General features: G+C 41.1%; 1 protein-coding gene across 2 annotated transcripts in view; it reads left to right on the forward strand.

Moving 5' to 3' along the window:
• Positions 1-26,499, forward strand: part of BTBD11 (BTB domain containing 11) — a 246,510-nt gene that overhangs the window by 172,020 nt on the left and 47,991 nt on the right. For both annotated transcript variants that reach the window (XM_039363928.1, XM_039363929.1), the window contains exon 3: positions 12,552-12,756. In XM_039363928.1, the coding sequence (XP_039219862.1) occupies positions 12,552-12,756 (205 nt within the window). The remainder of the gene's footprint in view (positions 1-12,551; positions 12,757-26,499) is intronic.

Raw genomic sequence — 26,499 nt, forward strand, 5'->3', positions numbered from 1 at the left:
CTCCCAGCTATGTGACAACAGCCCTGCCCGAGCTGCTGGAGGGAGTAGCCGGGTTAGCGGTGGAATTCCCCAGGCTTATGGTCCTGGGGGATTTCAATCTGCCGTCACTCGGCGAATCCTCCGGTGTGGCTCAGGAGTTCATGGCTTCCATGACAACCATGGACCTGACCCAGATAATTCAGGGTCCGACCCATAGGGGAGGACACACGCTCGACTTGGTATTCCTCTCGGGGCAGTGGAGACGTGATTTCGATTTAAGGGGTATAATTACTTTTCCCTTGTCATGGTCAGATCACTTCCTGTTGAGGTTAGATTTCTCGGTCCTACTGCCCCACCACAGGGAGGCAGAACTGATTAGGTGGTTCCGCCCCAGGCATTTAATGGACCCGGAGGGGTTCCAAATAGCGCTTGGGGGTTTTCCTGATTCCGTCCTCCACAAACTGGCTGAGTCCTTGGTTGCTGCTTGGAATAAGGCAGCATCAGGGGCATTAGACCAGATCGTGCCTTTGCGACTCTCCGTGATTGTGGATCCCAGAGGGCACCTTAATTTACCGAGGAGCTACGGGAGATGAAGCGTCAGAAGAGATGTCTAGAGTGACGCTGGAGGGCTAGTAACTCCGAATCCGACCAGACACTTCTAAGAGCCTATATTAGGACTTATTTAGTGGCGATACGAGCGGCAAAGTGTTTGCATTTTTCCGCACTTATTGCGTTTGCACAATCTCGCCCCGCCGCCCTGTTTAGGGTGACCCATTCCCTACTTAACATTCGGGAAGCTGGGGAGCCCTTACAGGGTAGGGCGGAAGAATTTGTGCAGTTCCTATCAGACAAAATCGCTCGGATTTGGACAGACCTAGACTCCAATTGGGCAGGTCCTTCTGAGATGATCGGGGCAGGTCTTAGCCCAGTTTTATGGGATGAATTTGAGTCTGTGACCGCTGAGGATGTTGACAGAGCAGTGGGAGCGATGAGCGCCACCACTTGTTTATTGGACCCGTGTCCTTCCTGGTGGGTCTCGGCCGCCAAGGAGGTGACACAAGGCTGGCTCCAGGTGTTGATCAACGCTTCGTTGAGGGAGGGGTCTTTCCCACAATCCTTGAAGGAAGCGGTTGTGAGGCCCCTTCTCAAGAAGCCTACCCTGGACCCAGCTGACTTAAATAACTTCCGTCCAGTCTCCAATCTCCCCTTTTTGGGGAAGGTTGTAGAGAGAGTGGGAGCCGCAGAATGTGTGCATGCGCGCGCATGCGCACACACGTAACGGGGCTTGATTCTGAATTGGGTGCACTGACCAAAAAGCGAGGTAAAAATATGGTAAATGAATGACACTTCCCTCCCTAACAATCACAGAGTGGTACTTCATCCCCTCTTGACAATCTTGACTAAGACCTGAGGGGCGACACAAATGATTTCGATGAAATCATTTTCATGGGTATTGCCAGCGCAGAACACGGATAAAGGCCTGCCCAGGGAAGACTTACTGCAGGATGAGGCCAAGCAGGGTTTCGCCGCTTCACTTTGGCAACAGCACAAGATGAAAGCTCCGCTGTGATTTGTGTTCCCCCGTAACCATGGAGATAATGCCCCACCTCTTCTCTCCCATGGAATCACCCCCGCCCGCTTCACCCAATCAACGGTCCCTGCATGACCCCTCCCATAAAAGAGCCGGTTAACAGCCAAGTGCGAGGGATCTTCCCACCCCTAGAATGCTTAGGGGGCTTCGTTAACGGTTTTAAACATTTTAAATTTAGCCGACTTTTAGGGGAATTCTCAGCTTCTTAAGGAGCTGATCCTGGGCGGCAGTTATGTGTGGGTTAAACGGGCGCAACTGACTTGAAGCCCCAGCATCAGCTTGTAATGTTGCCAACGACGGAATCCCTCATTTGCTCAGTGGCTTCAGTCAGGGTTGAGGTGCAATGTTATGCATACCACACGGGGGAAGTCTCGCTGATTTCACGGAATCTGATTTCTTGGTGTGAATATTTAAAACTCCTCAATGCCTGTGATTTGAATTCTGCCTCAACAGATGCTTGCAAACTCGGCTCCTGCCAAGGAAGCAGCACCTTTTGGGACGGGCTCTGAGCAATTGCATGCTTCGGGGAAGGAGCTTCCCTGGCAGGAGCTTCCCTGGCAGGAGCCCAGTTTGCAAGCTGGGAAAACTGAAGGTCTGGAGGGTTTCCTCCTGATGCGGAGCTGCAGTGCCTGGTCCTGGGCTGACGGGGGAGGGGGTGGGGGGTATACGGGGCTTAAAAAGTCTTGCAGGACAGGCTCAGGACCAGCCCTCTTTCCCCAGCCACAGGAGAAGGGGAGGCGCAGGCTTTCCACCCGGGCGGGCAGGCGAGAAAAACCCCAAAAGCAGGAGGGAATCCTCCAGATTTTCGGTTTTCCCGGCTTGCCAACAAGGCTTGCAAACTTGGCTCCTGCCAGGGAAGCTCCTTCCCCGAAGCATGAAATTGCTCAGAGCCCATCCCAAAAGGTGCTGCTTCCCTGGCAGGAGCCGAGTTTGCAAGCCTTGTTGGCCAGCCAAGAAAACCGAAGGTCTGGAAGGTTCCCTCCTGCTTTCGGGTTTTTTCTTGCCTGCTCGCCCGGGTGGAGAGCCTGCGCCTCCCCTTCTCCTGCGGCCGGGGAAAGAGGGCCAGCCCCAAGCCTGTCCTGGAGGACTTTTTAGTCCCCGGATACCCCCCTCCCCTATCAGCCCAGGACCAGGCACTGCAGCTCCGCATCAGGAGGGAATCCTCCGGACCTTGTTTTCCCGCCTTGCCAACGAGGCTTGCAAACTCGGCTCCTGCCAGGGAAGCAGCACCTTTTGGGACGGGCTCTGAGCAATTGCATGCTTCGGGGAAGGAGCATGGAGGCCTGCAAGGAAGTAGGCAGGCAGGCAGGCAGACACTGGGCAGCACGAACTAAGCGGTGATCAAAACCCCGAAACCTTTTGCGTTTGTTTGCAAAGAAGCAGTGAAAGCTGTTCCAGCTGGTCGTCGGGGTGTGGAACTGGGCTACGGATGCCAGGCCTTGTTCACCTGCAACGCTGGAACCTCCCACACCAACCAGTAAGTCTTCCGTGCCGCTCCACTCGGACTGTTGGCTTCTTGCTAAAGGGCTGTCTCCCTCCGGAGCTGTCTTTCTCCCCCACCTTCCTGTCTATGTCGAGCCCATGGCAAACAGCGTCCCACAAACCAAAGAAGTTGAACCAATCAATTCAAACTTCTTTCGTGAGAAGTTTGAATTGATTGGTTCAACTTTTTAGTCCTATTTTTTGGGGGGGGCACTGCACGTGGCTGGGAGCCGCAGGACACGGCTGAAAGAGCTGCATGCAGCTCCGGAGCCACAGGTTGCTGACCCGTGGGCTAGCCCTTCACCCAGCAAAGTGCTGTTCTTTCAAACCGTCACTGACAGCCTTTTCTGGGCTCCCTCCAATACTAAGCCTCACTGACTGGCTGATTCCACATTTCTTCAAAGAGACAAATAAACTCATGTTTTATTGGAAGCTACTACTGTGCTCTGTAATGTTCAGCTCAGATGGATTGAGACCTGGGTGAGGCAGGAAACAAGCAATAGGATTTAAGAGCGCCCCTTACCTTCATTTTACATCCTCTGGCTGTGTGACCAACTGGGTCTTAAAGGCATGAGCCTTATGCCTTTGTTTACACAGTCCTATACCCCAGAAGATAATCAGATGGTTCTGCCTGACAGACTGATTGGCTTGGGCCTGTTTTGCTGCTTCTGGACCAGGATGGCTTGTTATCATTGATGGAACTATAGATTTTGAATTGTACTAGCAAATTCTATAGGAAAATGACAAAATGTCTATGAACTAAAGCTCAAGAGAAAGTGGGTCATGCAGCAAGACAACAATCCCAAGTATTGTGAACAAAGATTTATTAAAGCAGAATAATGGCCAAGTCAGAGTTTTACTTAATTCAATAGAAATGTTGTGAAAGGACCTGAAACAGGCTGTTTGTGCAAGAAAGACCATCCCCATCCTGGAGTCATTTTTAGATCGTGCTTATGCGGAAAGATAGAAAATTCAAAAGGGCTCACAAACTTTTAAGCACCATTGAGCATACTGTGGGAAGTCAGCCCCCCCCCCCGAGAAGGAAATATTAAAAGGGCAGAAAAATATATTTCCTCAAAAGGGTTTTAAAAGCAGAAACCAACCCTGATCCTAAGTATCTCTGTCCCAAGCAGAAGCCAGCTCTGTACAAATGCAGATGTGAACCATCAGAAAGGCCCCAGCTAGGAGATCAAGAAAACAAAGACATGTAAAATCTGCATACCCCACCTAAGTTCTAAGAATCACTAGCCCCAGCACTAGGGAAGCAGGATATGACCTTTGGTCATAATAGGACTAACCCATCACCATCAGAATACCAGAAAGACACACCCAGGTCAGACTACGTGACACAGGAAATACAAAGCCTAAAACAGGAGCAGGAAACTACTCCAAACAAAAGTCTTTCAGAGGGTATAAAAACCTACTCCCCACATGTGCTCAGCCCCCTTTTCTCTCCTCTGTCCTGCTAGAACCATCTTTCTGTCTGGCTCTTCTTTCTAAAACAGTTGCCATGTTGTTTATTTATCCCGGCTTGAATGAACCAGGATGAAGACTTTTCTTTCCAGAATACAAATACCCACATAAATGCCCATCCTGCAGGACAAATCTGGGTGGACAGCTAACTTTAAAGCAATAGCAGTAGCAATAGCACTTAGACTTATATACCATTCATAGTACTTACAGCACTTACAGTTTACAAATGCCAGCATATTACCCACAACAATCTGGGGGCATTTTACTAATCTTAGAAAAATGGAAGACTGAGTGAACCTTGAGCTGGTCAGGACTGAACACTTGGCAGTGAGCACAGTCAGCCTATACTACTGCATTCTAACTACTGCGTCAATAAATGAATAAAAACTGACATCAAGAACTAATGTATGTTCAGGAGTAAAGGGGTAACTTCTAAAATGGTCTGCCTTCTGGTCCATACTCTTCTCTAGATATCATCTTGGGATCTGCAGATTTTATTGGATACAGCAGCTTCTAATTTGGAGTATAGACTTCTTTTTTCATCTTATCTGCCAGCTCAGTGTCAGTTCTCTGCAGGTTACAAATGCTTAGTATTTTGATTTGGGCCATTTTTTCCTAAATTTTCCTTATTTCAACAACTTTACATTTAATTCCAGCCGCACCCCCATTTTAGCTACTGTATTACAAAGATTGACTGTACATGCTTAACCCTCTCGTGTTAGTGCTGTCATTGGAAATAGTAATCAGAGTAACTGATATACATTTAAAAAGATACACAGCAATAATAATTTGCTTTCCCTACTTTAGAATTTTGTTCTGTAAATGCTTGATTGAGGACTTGTTGTTGCTAGGCAACCCATAGTAGGAAATGGTCCCTTGTTGAGATTGCTTTGGGGTTAAAAAGAAAAGCAAGACAAGATAGAAAGGGGAACAAAGACATATGATATGGATAACAAAAGAATAGGGGTCAGAACTCTTAGGGCTTCAGACAAAGCATTGTCAAGAGCCTAATGTTATAAAGATAAGAAAAAGAAATTTAACTCCTAAAATGGTTACAATACTGATTTGTATCAGTTTCTGTTAACCTGTTTTCAAAATTGGTGTTTGTTTGAAAAGAGGAAGCATTGGGATTGCGTTTATCTGTCATGGGAACCAGATCATTGCTAAATCTATATGGAAAAATCACAAGGAAGTTTACAAGTTAATTGTTTTATCAGTCAGCAATTTGCAAAAGATCTAGCTGATTTTATGAAATGTACATATTGTTGGATTTCATCATAAGAAAAAGAATCTGATAAACTAACTCATAAACTAGTTATGAAGTGGACACAGCTCTATTTTCAGTATAGATTCTTCAGTTTAGATAAAAATGCTAAATATTGTTTTCCTTAACTGTGGTTTATTAACTGAATTCATTCAACATGTTAAACCATAAACATGTTTAATGAATAGTAATGACTGGATTTATACAGCATATGAAACCATTTTAATGTTAATGACTGGGTTTATATAGCATTTGAAACCAACATATATTATGGTTTAGCATGACGTGTGAAACCAAATCTGTCAGGTTAATTAGAAGTTATATGTAGAAGTGAACCAAGTTCTAGAGTTGTTCAAAGGGAGACAAAATACCATCTCTTTCAGCGTTTGGATGCTGTGCATAATTTTAATGAACTCACCTCTTTTTCTCAGTTTATAAACATGTAGAAATGTTTATAAACATGTTTATAAACATGCAGTCACGACATAAGCCTAAGATTGAAAATCAGGCTTGTCAAATGCTATATTTTTTCTATCCTGCTCTATGGAGTAGAGAGTTGGTCTCTGACAGAAGGCCATCTGAAGAAACTAGAAGCATTTGAAATGTGGATTTACAGGCCACTGTTATGTATAAGCCTGGTTGACAAGATCAGAACAGAGGAGGTGCTAAGCTGCCTGGGAAAGCCAAGGGAAATCATCAAAACAATTAAAAATCAAAAATTAGAATATTTCGGACATGTGATGCGATACCCAGAAAAATACGGCATACTCCATTTAATTCTCCAGGGAAAGATTGAAGGCAAACAAGGTCCAGGCAGAAGAAGAACATCCTGGCTTCAAAATCTAAAGGACTGGTTTGGACAAAACTCAGCAGCACTTTTTCATGCAGCTGCTGATAAAAACAGGATCGCCAACATGATCGCCAACATCCGATAACGGATATAGCACAAGAAGAAGAAAAAGAAAATCACTTACTTTATCTGAATCAGTTAATTAGTTAATTAAATTAATTAGTTGGTTTAGTTAATTAGCACCACACATTCATTCCATCCCAAATCTAAGTTTCCAAAAGTACTAAATAAATATTTGATCTAGATTTTGCTCTTATACATATATTTTTTAACCAATCTCACTATGAATATAGCAGATTGGTTAGTGGATTTTGAAGAATAATTAACTTTCATTCAATGATCCTGAAGCATTTATTTATAGTTGTATAGAAGCAAAATACAAAACAAATTAAAACTGTAAGAAACAATGTAGACTGTAAACAATGACAATAACAAAATGTTTGTGGTATGGTACCCATAGTTACTTAGGGCTGAAACAATACTAATTTATTTATTAGCAAAATGCACAAACCTTTGACTCATTGACAGCTGTTCTTCTCTTCCCTGAACTCTAACTGGAACCACTCAATCAGGTAGGAGTGAAACTACTACAACACAGAGCTTCTAACTCCCAATCTTTATAGACAGTCCATAATGATTCCATAGTTAATAGTACTGAACATTGCTGAGAGGTTTAATTGGACTGAGAGGGATCATTCCCCAATTCGATAGATTATCCACCAGCTGACCAATAGCATTTCTGTCCCATTACAAGACTGGTTCTTGATTAAAAAGAATTTGGATCATATATCTTGGATGTATGGTCTTGGATCCATGGTATATGATTTGCTACCACTACTTCCCTAAAAAGAGAAATCAGACAAAAATGATCAAACATCGTCAGGAAGGACCTCATGGCAAGGTACATTATGTCTTCCCTCAGAAAATATTGGCTATATCTCAGATTCACTCACCTGCTTCTCACCTAGCCACCTGAAGTAGCCAGGAGAAGCATGAGGCAACTTTATCTCACCATAGTGGATTCCCTCCAGCTAGCGTCCAACCAAGAGTGCAACTGTCTTCTGAGAAATTAATCCCTGGTGCTTGTAGGAACCTTGTCCCATCTTTCATTAAAAGGTTCAGGTTGCTCTGAACAGCATCACTGGGTGGTAACCTCTTGAAGCAATAAGCAAGGAAAAGAATTGATACTTTAATGATGTTATCACAACTCTGTAGGCTCAAACATGAGCTCTTACCTATAGCTATTCACTTCTAAACCTGATTTTTGCACTGTAGAAAAACTGCTGTAGATTTCTTTTCAGTCACTTCCCTCTGGTTCTTAGTAAGCCTAAGAGTCACTTAGGGTTGGCAAGTGGGACGAAGTTTCATGGGTGCAATATCATCCTGTGCTCTGCTTTTCCCCATAGTCCATTAATTAGGCACAGGATGGAACTGTCTACCAAGTATATGGAGAAGGTTTTAGAAGCACCCTCTGGAAAGCCTCTTTACTCATTTGATGCTGGAGTGGATCATTTTAATAGGTTCACGTTGAGGCGCTTTGGAGCCTCTGTGATGTGCAATTTGATAAGGAAGAGGTAATAAAAGCAATTCATTGTGAAAAGAACAGTTGTTGATATCCTTAATTTTCAGATCGTGATTCCTCTGCAATAGAGTAAGGAACAGGTTCAGTGGGTACCTTCCAGTATAAGTTGTGGCTGCATTTGTAGTAAGCACAAGGTCATTGTGAAATCCATGAACAGCACTACATTATTTCCTCGCAGTATAGAGGTTGAAGAAATGAAGACTGGTGGACTTGTGAACTTCAGCGCCAACTCAGAACTGAGTTCCAAAGGCTCAAGAAAGGCAACTACTGGGCAGGCAATTGGTTGATATGCAGCCCAATTCCCTGACTAGCACTTGCATTCATTCATGTCTGGTGCAGAGCTCCTCATCATTACAAGGTCTTGCAAAACTCTCCTACTTGTCCTTGACTAGGTGACTGTTGCACTTAGGACCTGAAATATAAATTGGGCATGTTTCTAATAGGGCAACATCCTTCTTTCTAACACATGCCAGATCTACACATTTGCCTGTCATGATATCATATATGGATGCAAGCCTATCATGCACAGATCTGTTGTTCACCAGCAGCAGGAAACCAAGGTACCTGAGAATTTAACCACCTGGACTTAAGTCCTGGTGGAAGAACCATTAACCCTAGGTTGCCCTGTATTTTTCTGAAAGTTCTGATATAACTTTGCTAAAATGCTATTGATTTTCAGGGAATTGTTATGCACTGAGGAACACATCCATTTGGAGTTAATTTTGCAGGTTGGCTGCATATAGGATCGACTTCTTGCTCATCAAGCCACTGAGAATTACAGACTTCTAAGAAATATAGGATTAATTCTGAGCATAGTAATTTCCTACCAGTAGGAAAAGAAAAATGAATTCTTTAAAATGAAAGGTTTGAGTCACAAGATATAATGGAGTAAGCAGAAATTGCAGTACACTGGAATCGCAGCCTCTGTTTGCTTTTTCCCTCCAGTGTTTCCTCCCTTTTCATAGCCTTGCTACGTATTTCACTAGGAGCAAGCAGTAGCAATCTGTCTATACATTATCTGTTCTATAGCTACGTATAGACTATTGTTCATTAGACTGACCTTCCCTATTCTGGCAGCTAGCAAGTTCAGAATAGAATTTGACATTCTTGCTCAAATTCCTGTGAGCTGCAGTACCAACCAATCCAGAGGTCATAGGGATGGGAAGATTTCTGTTGATCTGCATTAAAAAATCCCAGAGATATTTGAAAAATAAAATAGATGAGTGGCTGTAGTCCATGTTTGTTCAGGAGTGTGCTGTGACACACACAGAAAAAAAAAAGAAAAAAAAAAGAAAACATGGAGGGAGGTGTGGACCTGAACATTTTTTTTTTTACCATTTATTAGACTGATTAGAAGATACAGGCCTAAGATTCAAACCCAACATAGGATTGAGAATCAAATCCTTGATATTGTATGATAGCCAGTAGTGCTTAAATTGTTGTCCCTCACAACTCTTTCACTTGCAATTATTTGTGTTAGCATTGCTATTATTCTAAAGCCCATGCCATGTTGCGTGGAATATAGTGCCTGTTAAAGATTTCAGGAATCCCCAGAAATCTCAGTTATGCAATTCTAATTTTCGACAGTTAGCAGACACAGAAACAAAGAGGAGACTCTCTTAAAATAAAGGGGGGAACTTGGCCACATGCTTTCTGTCACAAGCAAAACAAATATGTGCTGCAATGAATTTCTTGCCAGGCGCAGCATGTTGGAATGTGTCTGGCTCCTTTTGCTAAAGAAAATCATCTGCCTCTGAAAATGTGTTTTATGAATAATACCATTATTTTCTATTTTTAAAAACGGTGGGTTTTTTTTCAGTTGGCAAGACTATTTAGAACAGGGATAGGGAATGATGATTCCTTTATGACCTGTGGACTTCGATTCCCAGAATTCTTGAGCTGGCTCAAGAATTCTGGGAGTCAAAATCCATAGGTTGTAAATGGGGCCATCATTCCCCCATCCCTGATTTAGAATGTATGTTGTAGAGGAGTATGTTCATTTGGTAGATTTATCCACATATTTGCTTAATGCCATATACTATACGTATTCTCATTCTGTATTTTATTTGCTATTTTATTCCATTCTTTCTCTTACAAATAAACCAATTTCCTCAAGGTAATCATCTAATGTAAGAAGTAAGAAAATGATCAAGGACTGTGAGAAAAACAGAAAAAAAAGACCCAGTTGGCAATAAATAACAAATTTGATCAGTGCATCAATTTTAAGATCCTCCAATAAAGCATAACCCAATAAACAGCAGCATAAAGGTTTTTCTGCCTCAAAAGCCTCTCAAAAAAGAGCAGGGACTTGGCCAGGAGTGAAAAACAACAACATTAACAACGACTTGTTGTTGTTAATTGCGAAGTCGTGTCTGACCCACCGCGACCCCATGGACAATGTTCCTCCAGGTCTTCCTGTCCTCCACCATCTTCAACAATAACTAGACATAGTTATTTGTTGAAGGCATTGTCCATAGTATTGATCACAACTGAAAAGATCTCATTTCTTTTACTTCACGCTGGAGAGGAACAGAGATCAAGGCAGTGAGGTATTTATAACACAGAGGAGATGACACACAGGTTAACCTAAAATAGCTATCTATCTAGATCTAAGGAGATTTGGATTTCAAGGCAAAAACAACATTTTCAATTGGATCCGAAAACTAACTGATCACAGATTGATTAAGAATAATGCCATTTAATTAATTCCAGAATAATATATTTTTAAGTAGTTCTTGGCAATAGATAGATGATGGTATTTAGAATCAACAGAAGCTCTATTTAGGGGTAACTATGTTTCCATTTTAAAAGTATCATTGAATTATATTTAGCATCATAGATAATCAAATCATAATTACTATAATCATTATAAATAATCTATGTGTATTAAAGCAATTTCTCATCTTTCAATGCAAGCTAGAGAATACTAGAAATTAAAATCCAATGTTTTCTAAGAGCCCTAATTTAAGATGGCTGTTATAAAGCATAATTCTGCAGCAATAAATGATACGTTATCTAGATAGAGTCCACTCTACAATTTCCCAGAATGTCCTAGTCCAAACCTTTTAGGATTACATAGCCAGAAGAACATCAAGTTGGGAAAGGTTTGGGTTAATCCATTGTAGAGAAAAGGATTGTTTCCTAAATGGAAAACAAAAAAAACACTAAAAAAACTCTTTTTTGAGTTGAGGCACCCTTAGTGACTATCCCAACACAATTGTACATGTTTTTCCAGCAACAGTGCAGAGGCTTTCTGCCACTGTCATTGCTTTCTTCTATTGAAATGTTGTTATTTAGATTTATTATAGTCACCACTCCAAAAGACTCTGAGTAATTTGCAACTTATTTGAATGTACAATTAAATGAATTAAAAATATAATACCAAAATATAATAATCTGAACAAGAAAACATTGAAAATGTAAAGAAAACACACAACAGAGTGTCCACTAACACCCTAACCTCAACCTCTCTTAACATTTGACATTGCCTGTGTACAGAATCGGGTCTTAAGGGACTTCTGGAACCACAGGAGAACCCCACCACATATGTCTCATCTCTGGGAGATACAAGATTGTTTGTATGTTCAAATAAATTCAGCTAATGCCGTTACCTGCTGAGATGCTTCTGGAGTACCTTTCCATGTTCTGAGTGATGCAATCAAGGGCTGGGGCAGAACAACAAATGTCTTTTTTATATTTGTGGTGAAGTGAGAGATATCCTACTGTTGTTTTGAAAGACCTTGAAAACTTGGCTTTTGCCCAGGACTTTGGCAAGGTTGAGTGACACCCCCTTGCATTATATGTGTTTGTTTATTGTTTCTATCCAGCTCTTGTCACCTTTGCTATCTCTTATTTTCTTATTTTTGTCTTTTAGTGTATTATTTTCTTATTTAATTTTTTTTTTTTTACTTTTGAGCCACCCAGAGTTGTTGGGAATTGGTGGCCTAGAAATTTAAATAAGAATCTTGAACACCATTGGCATTGACAAAATCATCATCAGTCAATTGCATAAGGCGACTTTACTTAGAACAGCTACATCCTGCCATAATACCTTTCATACTACAAACAAAAATTGCTTATCTTAGGTCCTTAGGGAGAACTCAACAGGTGGACAATAATGCTAAATCCAATCTAGACATCTGGCTGACTATGTGACCAACCACAATAATAGGATAGTATTTCTGCTTCTTAATAAATCTCAAGCTATAGCTTTCATGAAGTTCATGCACTCTCTGCTTCTATATGTCATGACCAGTGATTACCAAGAAAGAAGGCTATACTTGAAATAGAATAAGAAAAGCCACTTAGTGACTTGTTTTCTCCTTTTCAGGTGACCTGGTGTCTCGGGCAATGCACCACCTCCAGCCACTCAGTGCAAAGCAACATGGCAACACGACACCCTTACATCACAGGCAGGGGTCGCTCTACTGGGAACCGGAGGCCTTGTACACTCTGTGTTATTTTATGCACTGCCCACAAATGGAGTGGGAGAACCCCAATGTGGAGCCTTCCAAAGTCACATTACAGACAGAAAGGTAATGTTTCTATTGAATGGACCCATAATTTTTTAATTACTGTATTTACCCAAACACACTTGTCTTAAGGTTATTTTTTAAAAGATTAATTAAATAATATACTCTTAGTAACTCTACCACAATCCTTTCATTTTGAGGGTACATTATTTAGAAAGAAAATCTAGTTTTTTAAGTAAATATAGTAGTTACCAAATGCTGCTATGTACTGTAGGTTTCTTGACTCCAACTATTTTGGTTGGAGTTGCTTCTTCTTACTGGAATACATTTTGTTTGCCATAAAGTCCTCTGTGGCTGATACAGAATATATCAAAAATGACACCAAGTGGCTACAGGCTGCTGATTGGTTCCAGATGTCTCTTTTGGAGTGATCTTTTCTATATATATTTGGTTGCTTGGCTGAGTCTCTGTATTGGAAAGGAAACGTATTAGTTCTGTTTGCAATTTAATAGGTTTAACAGGTTTGGTCTGAAATGTATATTTTTTTTTACAAATTTAATGGACTTCTGCATCTGTAATTTGGGAGTAGCACCTGAATAAGAGCCATCATCAAAAGAATAAGTAGAGAGCAGCAGATAGCTAATAAAGTCTGTTGAAATACAGAAGTGACATTGAACAAGTTCATCATTCATAATTTTTTCCCCTGATTATATCTCTAGATCCAAATCTATGATGCCCATAGCCAAATTTGTTCATTCAGCAGAACTGTTCCAAATATATGTTTTCTGCTGGGATTTCTTTTTTTTTTCACTTAAAAAAATCTATTATTGTGCCTTTAAAGGTTCTATTGAAAACCATCCAGTGAAACTTTCCTAATTACTTAGTAATTTTGCCTCTTTCCCTGTTATTTCTTAGTATGTTTTTCTTAGTATTAGTTTTTTTTTCCTATTTTAACATGTGAGAATATCAAAATGATGGCCTCCTTCTTGAGGTTCTCTACAATGCCCTGATGTCACTTCTTCCTGGGTTGTATATGGGACCATCAAATTGGTGGGTTCCTACTTGCTTGCTTCCTCTGCTTAGTAAATTTAAACCAGCTACAATTGGTTTCTTACTCACCCTTGCACTTTTGTGAATCCATGACACCAGGCACTCTTTTTGTTTCTTCTTTTCATCGATGTATAGTTGTATTCCAGAAATTAAATTACTTGCCCTTCTTCTTTGCTGCCTCCTGCTACTCCCAAAACAGAAGATAGCAATTAGACCTCAGTAAATACACTGTAGTAATACATAGTATTGAATAGTACCTTTTATGAAAAGTGGTCATCCCAACAATCTCAGAATAATATTCAAGATAAGAAAAGATAATATTAACATAGTACATTGAACATCAATATACTGTTACTATCTACTACTATATATATTTAGTGATAGTAAAGTATACTAAGTAATGTATAGGACACAGGAATGGTGTGAAAAGACCAGAGTAGACTTGTAGGAACATTTACTCTACACATATTTTATTTTCAAATTGCCATCTCTATTTTTATACCAATTTTATTCCCCCCCCCCAAAAAAAAAATTCTGGCCAGGTAAGTTAAAAAAAAAAAGACAGAGAGCAACCTTATTCCATAATCTAGTTATATTTCACTGCACATTATTACAATTTTAGCAGTTATGAAGTAAATTGGAACTATATTAAAACCAGAGGAAGGGTCTGTTCCTTTTAAAACCTATTTGACAAATTCCCTTTCCCTGGAAAACCACTTTAGGAACTGTGGTAATGCGGTTAAAGCCAGAATCAGCTTTCTGTATGGTTGCCAGGAACTTGTGGTTGATTTGGAAAAAGCAAAGATTCCTTCTGCCACTTAATCAGATGTGCCTTGGTCTTCAACAACGAAAATCTGGAGTGGCCCAGATCTCTTTTTAATGCTTTCCTTTTTAGCTTCAGTTCTCATGCAGCAAATATGATTGGTTAAAGTGGTTTCTATTAGTACTTTCAAAAGTTCCTTTTGTGTTTTAGTTTCTCCAAAAAGATATCATTATTTCTAGGATATGATTTACTGCTAGCACTTTCCTTTCTGAACAGTTCATTTCTTTCTTTTTGTTTTTTTTTGGGGGGAGGGATGTTTACAAGAAGGAATTGTTTTTAGTTTTATATTACTTTTATATTAGGAAGGAAGGAAGGAAGGAAGGAAGGAAGGAAGGAAGGAAGGAAGGGGAAGAAGACAGGGCAATGTCTCATCACCAGCATCAAAGTTCAGTACAGCTGCTAGTCTGGTTGCTTTCCATATGTGGATTGCTTTTCTGTTTCATCCTATAGAAGAATATCTTGAGTTACTCCTATATTTAAGTTCTGAAGATTGAATGTGAAAGATGCATATCTGCATCTCCTGGTTGGTGATGCCAATAACCTCTGAGGGATAAAACAAGTTCATGTAAAATGTTCCTTGTCTGGGTTTCCTTTTCCCCAATTCCAATGGTCCTTAAGAAGCTTCTTGGATGATAAGCAAAACATCTTCCCAGGAAAAACAAAGTCCAATTGCCTTTTGAAAAAGCATCTTTGGGACAATAATGACCTGGATGACTGATAATCTCCATAGACATTTCCCACAAAACTGTTAATGATTCTGTTGCTCCTTTGCCTGGTAATTGATTGGTTTGTACACTATTCCATTCTTTTCTATGTCCAGTGGTTGAGTGTCCTGAAGTTCTTATAGGGAAATGCTTGGACTTGGTTTGCATGCCCATGGTGTACAGTCTGAAGCCCAACCACTCTTCTCCTATATACAACCCTTGATAATTAATGCTGAATCCTTCATAAAAGCATCTAGAACATGGGTGTCCAATCTTTTGGATTGTTTGGGCTGCATTGAGGGAAGAGGAATTGTCTTGGGGTGCATATAAAATATCTAATATAGTTAATGTATATAAATCACATTATAGTGTTATTTGGGCCCTGAGCTTTATGTTGGACACACCTGATCTAGAATCTTGTGTGATGTTTCCCCACAATTAGTGTTCTCAGTTTGATTCTTAATTCTGCAATTTGTTATCAATCTATTATTAGCCCCATGAAAAGTTAAAAGTAGAACAGTGTAATCTTAGTGAACAATCAATGCTTGGTACACATTCTTTCTTTTTGAAAGGTGCTGCGGCAAAATGCTAGTGTGGAAATTTCCTGTTCTCTGTGATTTCACTTACAGTTTACTTTATATGGATTAACTAGTCTCAGGATATTTAATCTCTTACTTTCTTCCAGCCTTGTGCATGTTTCTCGTTTCCATTCAATTAATAATGGAAAGACAAAAAAATGCATTCAAGCAGAGAGGATTTGCAGAGCTTTAATACAAATTGATAAAAATCATGTAATTTTAAAATAATTTTTCCTAATATGTAAGCAAAAACAGTGATGGTTAGAAATGCAGTCTGAAACATTTTTATCATTCAGTTAATTCATTACTTTCACTTTTTCCACTTCTGATCCTCATAGAAAAGTTCAAATCTTTGCCCCAAAATTGAACTTTTATTACAGTTGATCTTATTATAAACTTTCAACCAAGGAGTCTAATCATTTCCTCTGGGCAACCAGGCACCCCAGATCACCAAATAGATTCTTTTGAAAGATAAATGAATTCAATCTTAATCTGCTCACTGAAAACCTGTTTTATAACATTTGTTCAGTGGAACAGAGGTTCTTTTAAAGTCAAATATTAATAGTTGTGAGCATTCATTCTTAGGAACTTTAGTACTCACTTTGAACTAAAACTAGACAAGTTATGACTATTGGGTTATCCTTTATTAATATTTAATTACCTAAACTATTTAATTACCTAGAGCCATGGCAGCACAGTGGAGAGCTGTAGTAGCGCAGTGGTTAGAATGCAGTATTCTGCCAATTGCCAACAGTTCGATCCTCACCGGCTTAAGGTTGACTTCTGAGATCACTAAAATGAGGACCCAGATTGTTGGGGGCAATATGCTGACTCTGTAAACTGCTTAGAGAGGGCTATAAAGCACTGTGAAGAGGTATGTAAATCTAAGTGCTATTGCTAAAGAGATAAACAAAATGACAATGGGGAAAAAAAGTGGGAGTGGAAGTGACTTCTAACTTCCTGCCAGCTTCCCCATTGACTTTGTCTGTAGGGAGCATTAGAAATCCCAATCATGTGACTGTAGCTTATTGTCACAGCACTGCAGCAGTCAAAAGTTTGCAAATACAATAGATTTGAAGGTCCCTGAAATTTCAATTCCACAGGAGTAATGGGATCTGGGTTTTGTACACATTCTTTAAGTTAGCATATTTGAGGTATTTTGATTCAAGAACTATTCCCTATGATGCATTGTTTTGGCCAATTAAAGGTTACAAATAGATAACCACACAGGAGAATTTTAGTAATATATTGATTATTTTTGTCAATATGACTAAAATCAAACGGTGTATTTTTATTATGACTCCAACATGATAATATAGCAAAGATCCCTGAAAAGAAGATAGAGGTTCTTTAAAGAGCTCTGAAGCCTAGTATATATATCTCTTTGCTTATTCAATGTTCTTCTGAAATCCCTCAGCCACCTTTTATGAGATATTGAGGGAAAAGTCTTCATCAGGGCCCAGTGCAAGCTGAGAATAAATAACATGGCGACTGCTTTAGAAAGAAGGTTATAGTTTATTGAAGAAGAGAGCCAGACAGAAAGATGGCTCTGGAAGAAAAGAGAGAGAGAGAGCACATGTAGGGAGTGGGTTTTTATACCCTCTGGGGCTCTTAAGGTTGTTTCCTGTTCCTGTTTGAGGCTTTGTATTTCCTGTGTCATGTACTTTGACCTGAGTCTGAGTGTGCCCTTTTGGCATCTGTGGATTAATCCTATTATGTCCTGTCTTAGAGTTTGGGTGGGGTATGTAGATTTTAGGTGTCTTTGTCTATCCACAGAGATAACTGTACCAACAAAATCTTTTATCATGTAACTCATTCTATAGAATTCTTTTTCTATTAATGTCTCAATGAAAATGTATTTTAATAGTTTCTGTATCAGGGTTAATTTTACAAGGCAGCTACAGTACTTTCTCTCTAGAAACTAACCCCAAAGTCCTTGTGCAAAAAAATCCTATTGTTCTGCAGGCTTTGAGTTTGCTGCTCGAGGTTTAATTTCCTTGCCCTTCAATTTTCCCCTGACTTTTAATTTTCCGTCCAAGGGTTAATGTGTAGGGAATTTATGGGAGTGTGTGCAGCATGCTGAATATTGATCAACTCCATGTAAAGCAGTGGTTCTCAACCTTTTTAATGCCATGACCCCCCAACCAGTCATAAGTCGAGGACTACTCAACCGGTCGTAAGTCGAGGACTACTCAACTGGTGCAGCACCGTTTGCAGAATGGGTCAGCAGGGCAGAGACAGCCTGGACAATTCCTATTGGCTTTTGAAAGCCAATAGAATTAGACTCTAAATAGACTCTATTCAAGAGAAATGGTCGTTCGACCCCAAATGGGGTCCCGACCCACAGGTTGAGAACCACTGATATAAAGCCTTAACATATATTGCAAGTATATTTATTGTGTTGATTAGTCTCTAGTACAATATGCACTGTAAAATATGGGAACAAGATGTTGAGAGTTCAGAAGTTTAAGGGCAATAATGTTGGGAGAAAATTTAATTATCAACAAATCATGGTGAGAGAGTTCTAAAGATAAAGATAGTGAGAGACACAGAGTGAGATAAACAGACAGCCACAGGCATGCCAGCTTTCTCTTCAGATGTATTAGGGCTGCATGGCCAAAATCTGAGACATCTGGCAGGCACCTGTTGGGGGAAGCTGATTTATACATAATGCATACAAATATAATACTTTTATGCTGTGAATATATTGGCAATGGCTAACTACTTCTTAGACATTTTAATGAATACAAACAAATATACAATAGGGAGAGGAGACGCTGTCCTTATGCCTTTCAAACACATCTATACTTAACTACCACAATCATCTATTTCTAAATAACTTCTTGGAGAAAGAAAAAAGAATGAAAAAGAGCAGAAGAAAACTAAAACAAGGTTTGGAGAGATGAAATAGAAAAGGGATCACAGGGATAGCAAAGAAAGAGATATCTAGAAAGCAAATGAGAACATGACAAAATACACTTAGAAAGTGCTTTATTTATTTATTTATTTATTTATTTATTTATTTATTTTCAAATATTTATATGCCGCCCAATCTCAAAGGACTCAGGGCGGCGTACAAAGTTAAAACAATGATAAAACAATAAAATAAAACAATCATACCGCGAGTCCGATCATATCCTGGCCCCCCGGGGACATCAGCCCCAGGCCTGCCGGAACAGGAGAGTTTTAACGGCCTTCTTAAAGGCCGGCAGGGTGGGAGTAGTTCGAACCTCGGGGGGAAGTTGATTCCACCAGGTCGGAGCCACCACAGAAAAGGCCCTTCCCCAAGGGCCCGCCAGACGACATTGTCTGGCCGATGGGACCCGAAGGAGGCCCAATCTATGGGACCTCACCGGTCTCTGGGAGCTGTGCGGCAGAATGCGGTCCTGTAAGTAACCTGGCCCTATGCCATGAAGGGCTTTAAAGGTGATAACCAACACCTTGAATTGCGTCCAGAGACCCACAGGAAGCCAGTGCAGCTCGCGGAGGATAGGTGACACGTGGGCGTATACCAGGGTGTCCAAATCCCAGGGTCGAAGTCCATAAGTCTTAAAGACACCTGGGTGATATATCTCTTTATACTTCATACCAGTGATTCTCAACCTTTTTATAGCTGCGACCCTGGTCGTAAGTCAAGGACTACCTGTATTTCCCTGCCTGGGAGCGCCGCGCATGCGTGGTGCCGCCCCCTGCACGGCCAAGGCATAGCTGGCAAGGGTCGGAGGCAGGCAGGGCTAGGCCCTTGCGGGCGGCCGCGGCAGCAACAGTGCAGGGCGACCACCGGCTGGGCCACCAGCTGGCCCAGCCCAAGGCAGGTAAGGCACCCGCCGGGCCCCATGCACGCCAGCAACCCTCCCTGCACCCGCCGCTGCCCCGCTAGACTTACCTTGGCCACCACCCATTTGGGGCGGCGGCAGGCAGGCCCAGGCGCTCCTGGGCAGCCCCGGCAGCGACGGCGCAGGGCGACCACTGGCTGGGCCACCAGCTGGCCCAGCCCAAGGCAGGTAAAGCACCTGCCGGGCCCCACGCGCACCAGCAACCCTCCCTGCGCCCACTGGCCTCCCACCTCCCATCCCCGGCCCTCTTTTACTTATTTTTTAGTTGCTCAGCAGGGAGAGAAGCTTTGCAGAATGTTCGCCTTGCAGCACCGTTTGCAGACTGGGGCTTTTGGCGGGCTCAGCAGGGCAGAGACAGCCTGGACAATTCCTATTGGCTTTCGAAAGCCAATAGAATAAGAGGGAGTAGCACAGCTAAGGAAAAGGGGGAAAATGGCAGAAAAAATGGCGGACTGCGTTGTTTGGCCACCCCCATGAAATGGTTGTTCGACCCCAAATGGGGTCGCGACCCACAGGTTGAGAACCGCTGCTTTATACCAAGACACATGATTGATAAATCTGTTTCAGTGTTGTCTACATTGACTAGTAGCAAATTCTCCCTCAGTCAAACAGAAAACCTTCTCAAATATACCTAAGATGTTGGAGACTGAATGGAGATACATTTCCTCCTGCTGTGATCTGATATAGGCAGGTGGTTCCTCAATTTTTTAAATTTTCTCTTCAGGATGCCTCTGATTTGCTTTGTACAGTAGGCTTCTAACCCAGCTAGAAAGCAGCGTGCCTGGCTGAGGAATTCTGGGAGTTGAAGTCCCATAAAAGGGCCAAATTTGAAGACCCCTGATTTAAATATTCTTGCTTAATCTCAAAGTACCTAAGCAAGGTAGTTCTTGGATAAGAGAATATCAGGAAATCCCACAGTTTTAGGCCAAAAACTTGGATTCTGGAGAAAGGGAGTAACAAACCACTTTTGTATTATTGCCAAGAAGTTGAGGAGTTGAAGTTTTATTATTATCTCTTTAAACATATTCTCTTCTTGCTTTACTTTAGTAGACAAGCAAATTACTTTGCAAATTTGTATAAAAATATATGTATTTCTGAATAATCTTAAAAGGTTTTCAATTGGCCAATTCATTTGATGGCTGAGCTTTACTGCACAATGTTCTCATTGTTCTTACAGCAGTCACAAACTTTAAAAATCCTCCCAAACTAGCTGCATATCACCCTTTGAAACTCATGTTTCTCCTTCCCTAGAGACATACCAAAGCAAAGTCATCCTGTTCTTATAGCCGAGGGCTTTTTCATTGGACAAACTGCCTACCTGACCAAGTTAATATCCATCATGGTTACACTGAATTGAAAGAGAAAAAAGGCACATTTATTCCCTTGAAATATTTATTAGTCTAAGACATTTTAAAACTTACCTGAAACGAACATTGTTTTTTTTGTTTTTGTTTTTGCTATGCTGCTTCTGTCTTTGTGAAGGACAAGAAGAGAGTCAATTGTTGTTCACAAAGCACTAAAGTGTGATTGTGGGAGGGTGTGAACGCCGCATCTAGCAGCATTGATTGAATAGTTGAATAAAAACAGACTTAGTAATCAGAGGTAGCCGCAGGATATGGCAAAACAAAAGTTAAGATACAATGGCCAAGTGCAGTGTACATAAAAATGGATAAAACTTAGTTGCATTGTTGAGGCCACCATCTTGATTTCTTTGATCATACTTTGTAAACATCCCTCTTAGTGGGAGAAAGGATGCTCTGTAGAAGTTTAACTCTGTGTCCTAACTCTAGGATCTCCAAATGGTGAGAACAAGGTGGGGAAAATTTATGTTGGTTTTAAAGGTAGTTTGAGATCTGCAAATAGATTACATGGATTACAGATTATATGAGCCAAACTTTTTGAAGAAAGATAACCATATATGTTATGAACCTTGCAGCTTAAAACTATAAATAAAAATAAAAACTTGATTTAATCTTGTTGCTTCAGTCTTGCTAAGTAAATAACAGATGTAGCCCAGATTCAACCAGCCTCTCCAACGTATTAGACATATGAGTTACATTTTTGACTCTTTAGCATTCTCATATTTCTTTTTTCCCCTTTACTTCCCTATAAATTTATAGAATTATTATTAGCCAAGCAGTTTTAAAATAAAATTTCAAATCTCTTAATGATGTCAGGAAATAGTAAATAGATATACACTGTGTATCACACTGAATTGCTATTCAGTGTTTGCCCAAATAGAAAATTTCTGTTTCTGAATACTGAAATGTGGACTTCATTGTATGATGTTTGACTCGCTTGCTGATATTACCTGAAACCAACATTCCTTCCTTCCTTCCTTCCTTCCTTCCTTCCTTCCTTCCTTCCTTCCTTCCTTCCTTCCTTCCTTCCAATAGGCACCTCTGAATGATCTGGGAATGACTCACCATTTCTGGAAGTGAAATCTTCTGGAATAGGAAGTGATCTGCAGCACTCTAGATGTAGTTTAGCTAATTTAAAGGTTGTAGAAGCTGGTGGAAAACAGGAATAATTATGAGAAGTTGAATATGACAGTCCGTAGTGGGAAAGTCTAGAAGAGTATTAACTAATGTTAATCGTGATAGAACACAGCAATCAATCATAGCCTTACTTTAATGATTTTGTCAGGTTGCATGCCAAACCCTGATTTATAGATGTGATTCATAGCACACTAAATCCAAAGTAACCACAGTATCTTGTAATACAGTATATGAACAATTATGTCCAAGATGGAGGAAACGGTGAAAGGATTTGAATGGGGAAGAGGGAGTGGTTGGCTCACATACTGAGAAATGGTATAATTTATTTTAAATGGGCTCAGAGCTCAGACATAGGACTCAGCAATGCCACTGTGAGAGGTGCAATATGAAGAGACTGAAAAATTAGGGATCTCTTGCTAATTGTGCTGTAGGCAAGACCAGGAAAAAACAGGGACAAAATATGCAGGGCAGGTAGTTGTCAACCTACAACAATTGTTTAATGACTATTCAAAGTTACAGTGAAACTGAAAAAAAGGGACTTATGGACATTTTTCACCATTTCAGCATCATCTTAAGCACAAGATAAAAATTCTGACACTTGGAAACTGGCCTATTTATGACTGGGTCATGTGATCCCCTTTTGTAACCTATTGACAAGCAAAGTCAATGGGGAAGCCAGATTCACTTAGCAACCATGTTACTTACTTAACAACTGCACTGAGTCACTTAACAACTGTGGCAAGAAAGATTGTAAAATGGGGCAAAACTCACAACCATCTTGCTTAAGTAATGGACATTTTGGGCTCAGTTGTCATCGTAAATTGAAGACTACCTGTATAGTCATTTAGAATAATGACAGAAAAGAGAACCTATTTACATGGATTAGTGAGAACGAGGCAGGTGCTTCAAAGGAGAAGAGTGAGACTAGCTCAGGAGGTGTCCAAATTCTTCAGCTCATTGACCCCCTTCATGAAGTTTCAGATTATTCATGACACCAAACATTACATGGAAATAATTTTAATTAATAATACTATGAATAACAAGAATGATAACAATCACCCACACTTTGGATAGACCAGGGATAGGCAACCCAAAACACTCAAAGAGCCACTTGGACCCGTTTCCCACCGAAAACAAAACACTGGGAGCCGCAAAACCCTTTTGATATCTAAAATGAAGATAACACTGCATATATCCTTTTTTACCATCACACATACATACATACATACATACATACATACATACACATACATATATACATATACATACATATACACACATATACATACACACACACACATATAGGTCTTTGGTTATTCGGGTTTTCTCCCGCGTCAAATTGGAAGTGTCTTGGCGACGTTTCGACGAATTCTCATTCGTCATCTTCAGGCTGGTGTTTTCGGCTTTGTGCTTCTAGGAGCAATGTGTGATCGTAGCTGTTTCTTCCTTTTAACTGCCAATGGGGGTATGAACTGATTGGATAGGAGCTTGGTTGTGTTCTGATTGGATGGAGGTGTGTTCTGATTCGTTAAGAGCTTGGCTGTGCTGTGATTGGATGGGGGGTTGGCTGTGCTCTGATTGGTTGGAGGAGTGTTCTGTTTGGGTGGGGGCTTTGTTGTGCTCACATTAGTCTGAGTTGCAGGGGGATGTGAGATGGTGAGCTGCATTGCTATTGTTTGGCTTCGCGTTCGTGGTCGTGCCTCATCTTCATGGTGGGTGTCAGTTTGCTTCATGTGTGGATTGGAGGGGTTTAAAGTGGCTAATGATGCAGCTGTGGTCTGGCTTCTGGTTTGTGCTCGGGCCTCATCATCGGTGTGGGTTTGGGTTTGCTTTTTGCGTGGACGTGTGGTGGTGACATCCTGTGTGGCTTTCGTGAGTGTGGGTCTGGTGTCATTCTTTGTGTTAGGGACTTGTTTGTCAATAAGGGCGGGTTTCCAAATGGCTGGTAGGCGGGAAGTATCATTTCGTTTGTTCATGCTGTGTGGGCGTTTTTCTATCTCAATTGCTTCTCTGATTATTCTGTTATTAAAGTGTTCAGTTTTGGCGATAGTTCTGGTCTTTTTAAAGTCAATTTCATGTCCTGTGATTTTAAGGTGTTGGACCAGGGAAGAAGCTGGTTCCTCTTTTTTGACTGAGTTCTTATGTTCTTGGATTTTAGTGGGGGTTTCTTTTTGGATTAGTTTGGTAATCTTATTTCTTTGGAATCCATTGGATGTAAGTACATTAGTGAGAGTGTGTAGTTGGATTGGATTTCTTGTAGACTAAGACATCCAAGAAGAGAAGTTGGTTATTAGCTTCTGTTTCCATGGTGAACTGTATTTTGGGGTGTAGGCTGAGGTGTGTGAGGAAGTTGTCCAGTTTTTCTTTCCCATGTGACCAGATTATGAAGGTGTCATCTACATATCTGAGGCAGAGTTTGGGTTTGTGATCAGATTTTTCTAGAGCTTGGGTTTCAAAGTGTTCCATGTAGAGGTTTGCAATGACAGGTGAGAGGAGTGATCCCATGGGTGTTCCTTCTATTTGTTTGTATTTTTGTCCATTATAGATGAAGTATGTGTTGGATAGGCAGTGGTTGGTCAGATCTAGGATGTGTTTGGGGGGTTATATTTGTTTTGGATAGCTGTCAAGGCTTCTTCCTCACACACCTCAACAGCCTACACCCCAAAATACAGTTCACCATGGAAACAGAAGCTAATAACCAACTTCCCTTCCTGGATGTCTTAGTCTACAAGAAATCCAATGGCTCCCTAGGACACACCATCTACCAGAAGAAAACACACACAAACCGCTATCTGCACACTCTCTCACACCACCACCCAGCACAGATCAACTCCGTAGCCAAGACACTCATCTCTAGAACAAAACGCTTAGCTGATGAACAACACCTAAAAACCGAACTACACACTCTCACTAATGTACTTACATCCAATGGATTCCAAAGAAATAAGATTACCAAACTAATCCAAAAAGAAACCCCCACTAAAATCCAAAAACATAAGAACTCAGTCAAAAAAGAGGAACCAACTTCTTCCCTGGTCCAACACTTTAAAATCACAGGACATGAAATTGACTTTAAAAAGACCAGAACTATCGCCAAAACTGAACACTTTAATAACAGAATAATCAGAGAAGCCATCGAGATAGAAAAACGCCCACACAGCATGAACAAACGAGATGATACTTCCCACTTACCAGCCATTTGGAAACCCATCCTTATTGACAAACGAGCCCCTAACACAAAGAATGACACCAGACCCACACTCACAAAAGCCACACAGGATGTCACCACTGCACGTCCACACAAAAAGCAAACGCAAACCCACACCGATGATGAGGCACAACCAGAAGCCAGACCACAGCTGCATCATTAGCCACTTTAAACCCCTCCAATCCACACATGAAGCAAACTGACACCCACCATGAAGATGAGGCACGACCACGAACGCGAAGCCAACAATAGCAATGCAGCTCACCATCTCACATCCCCCTGCAACTCAGACTAACGTGAGCACAACAAAGCCCCCACCCAAACAGAACACTCCTCCAACCAATCAGAGCACAGCCAACCCCCCATCCAATCAGAGTACAGCCAAGCTCCTAATGAATCAGAACACACCTCCATCCAATCAGAACACAGCCAAGCTCTCATCCAATCAGTTCATACCCTCACTGGCAGTTAAAAGGAAAAAACAGCTACGATCACACATTGCTCCTAGAAGCACGAAGCCGAAAACACCAGCCTAAAGATGACGAATGAGACTTCGTCGAAACGTCGCCAAGACACTTCCAATTTGACGCAGGAGAAAACCCGAATAACCAAAGATCTACATACAAACACCCGCAAAAACCTCAGAAAACAAGGGTATATGCAGTGTTATCTTCATTTTAGATGTCAAAAGGGTCTCTCTCTGTCTCTCCCCCCTCTCCCTCCCTCTCTCTCCCCCTCTCTCTCTTTCTCCTTATTTCTCTCTTTCCCCTCCCTCTCTCCCTCTCTCTCTTTCTCTCTCTCTTTCCTCCTCCCCCTCTCTCTTTCTGCCCTTGGTCTGCCAGTCCTCTTCCCCCACTCTCTTTCTTTCTCTCTCTCTCTCTTTCTTTCTTTCCCTCTCTCTCTCTTTTTCTCTCTCTATCTCTTTCTCCTCCCTCTCTCTTCCTCTCCCCCTCTCTCCCTCTCTCCAATCTTCTGCTCACCTGGCAAGCTGGCTTCAAACTGTTCTCCAACAAGCTCAGGGGTAGGCAACCCTGGCTCTTTTATGACTCATGGATTTCAACTCCCAGAATTCCTGAGTCAGCATAGTTGGGCTAGCTAGCTCTCTCCTG

This window comes from Crotalus tigris, unplaced genomic scaffold (assembly GCF_016545835.1).
Source record: "Crotalus tigris isolate CLP2741 ecotype Arizona unplaced genomic scaffold, ASM1654583v1 scf7180000019630.4133010339:1179603, whole genome shotgun sequence".
In the NCBI taxonomy this organism is placed as follows: domain Eukaryota; kingdom Metazoa; phylum Chordata; class Lepidosauria; order Squamata; family Viperidae; genus Crotalus; species Crotalus tigris.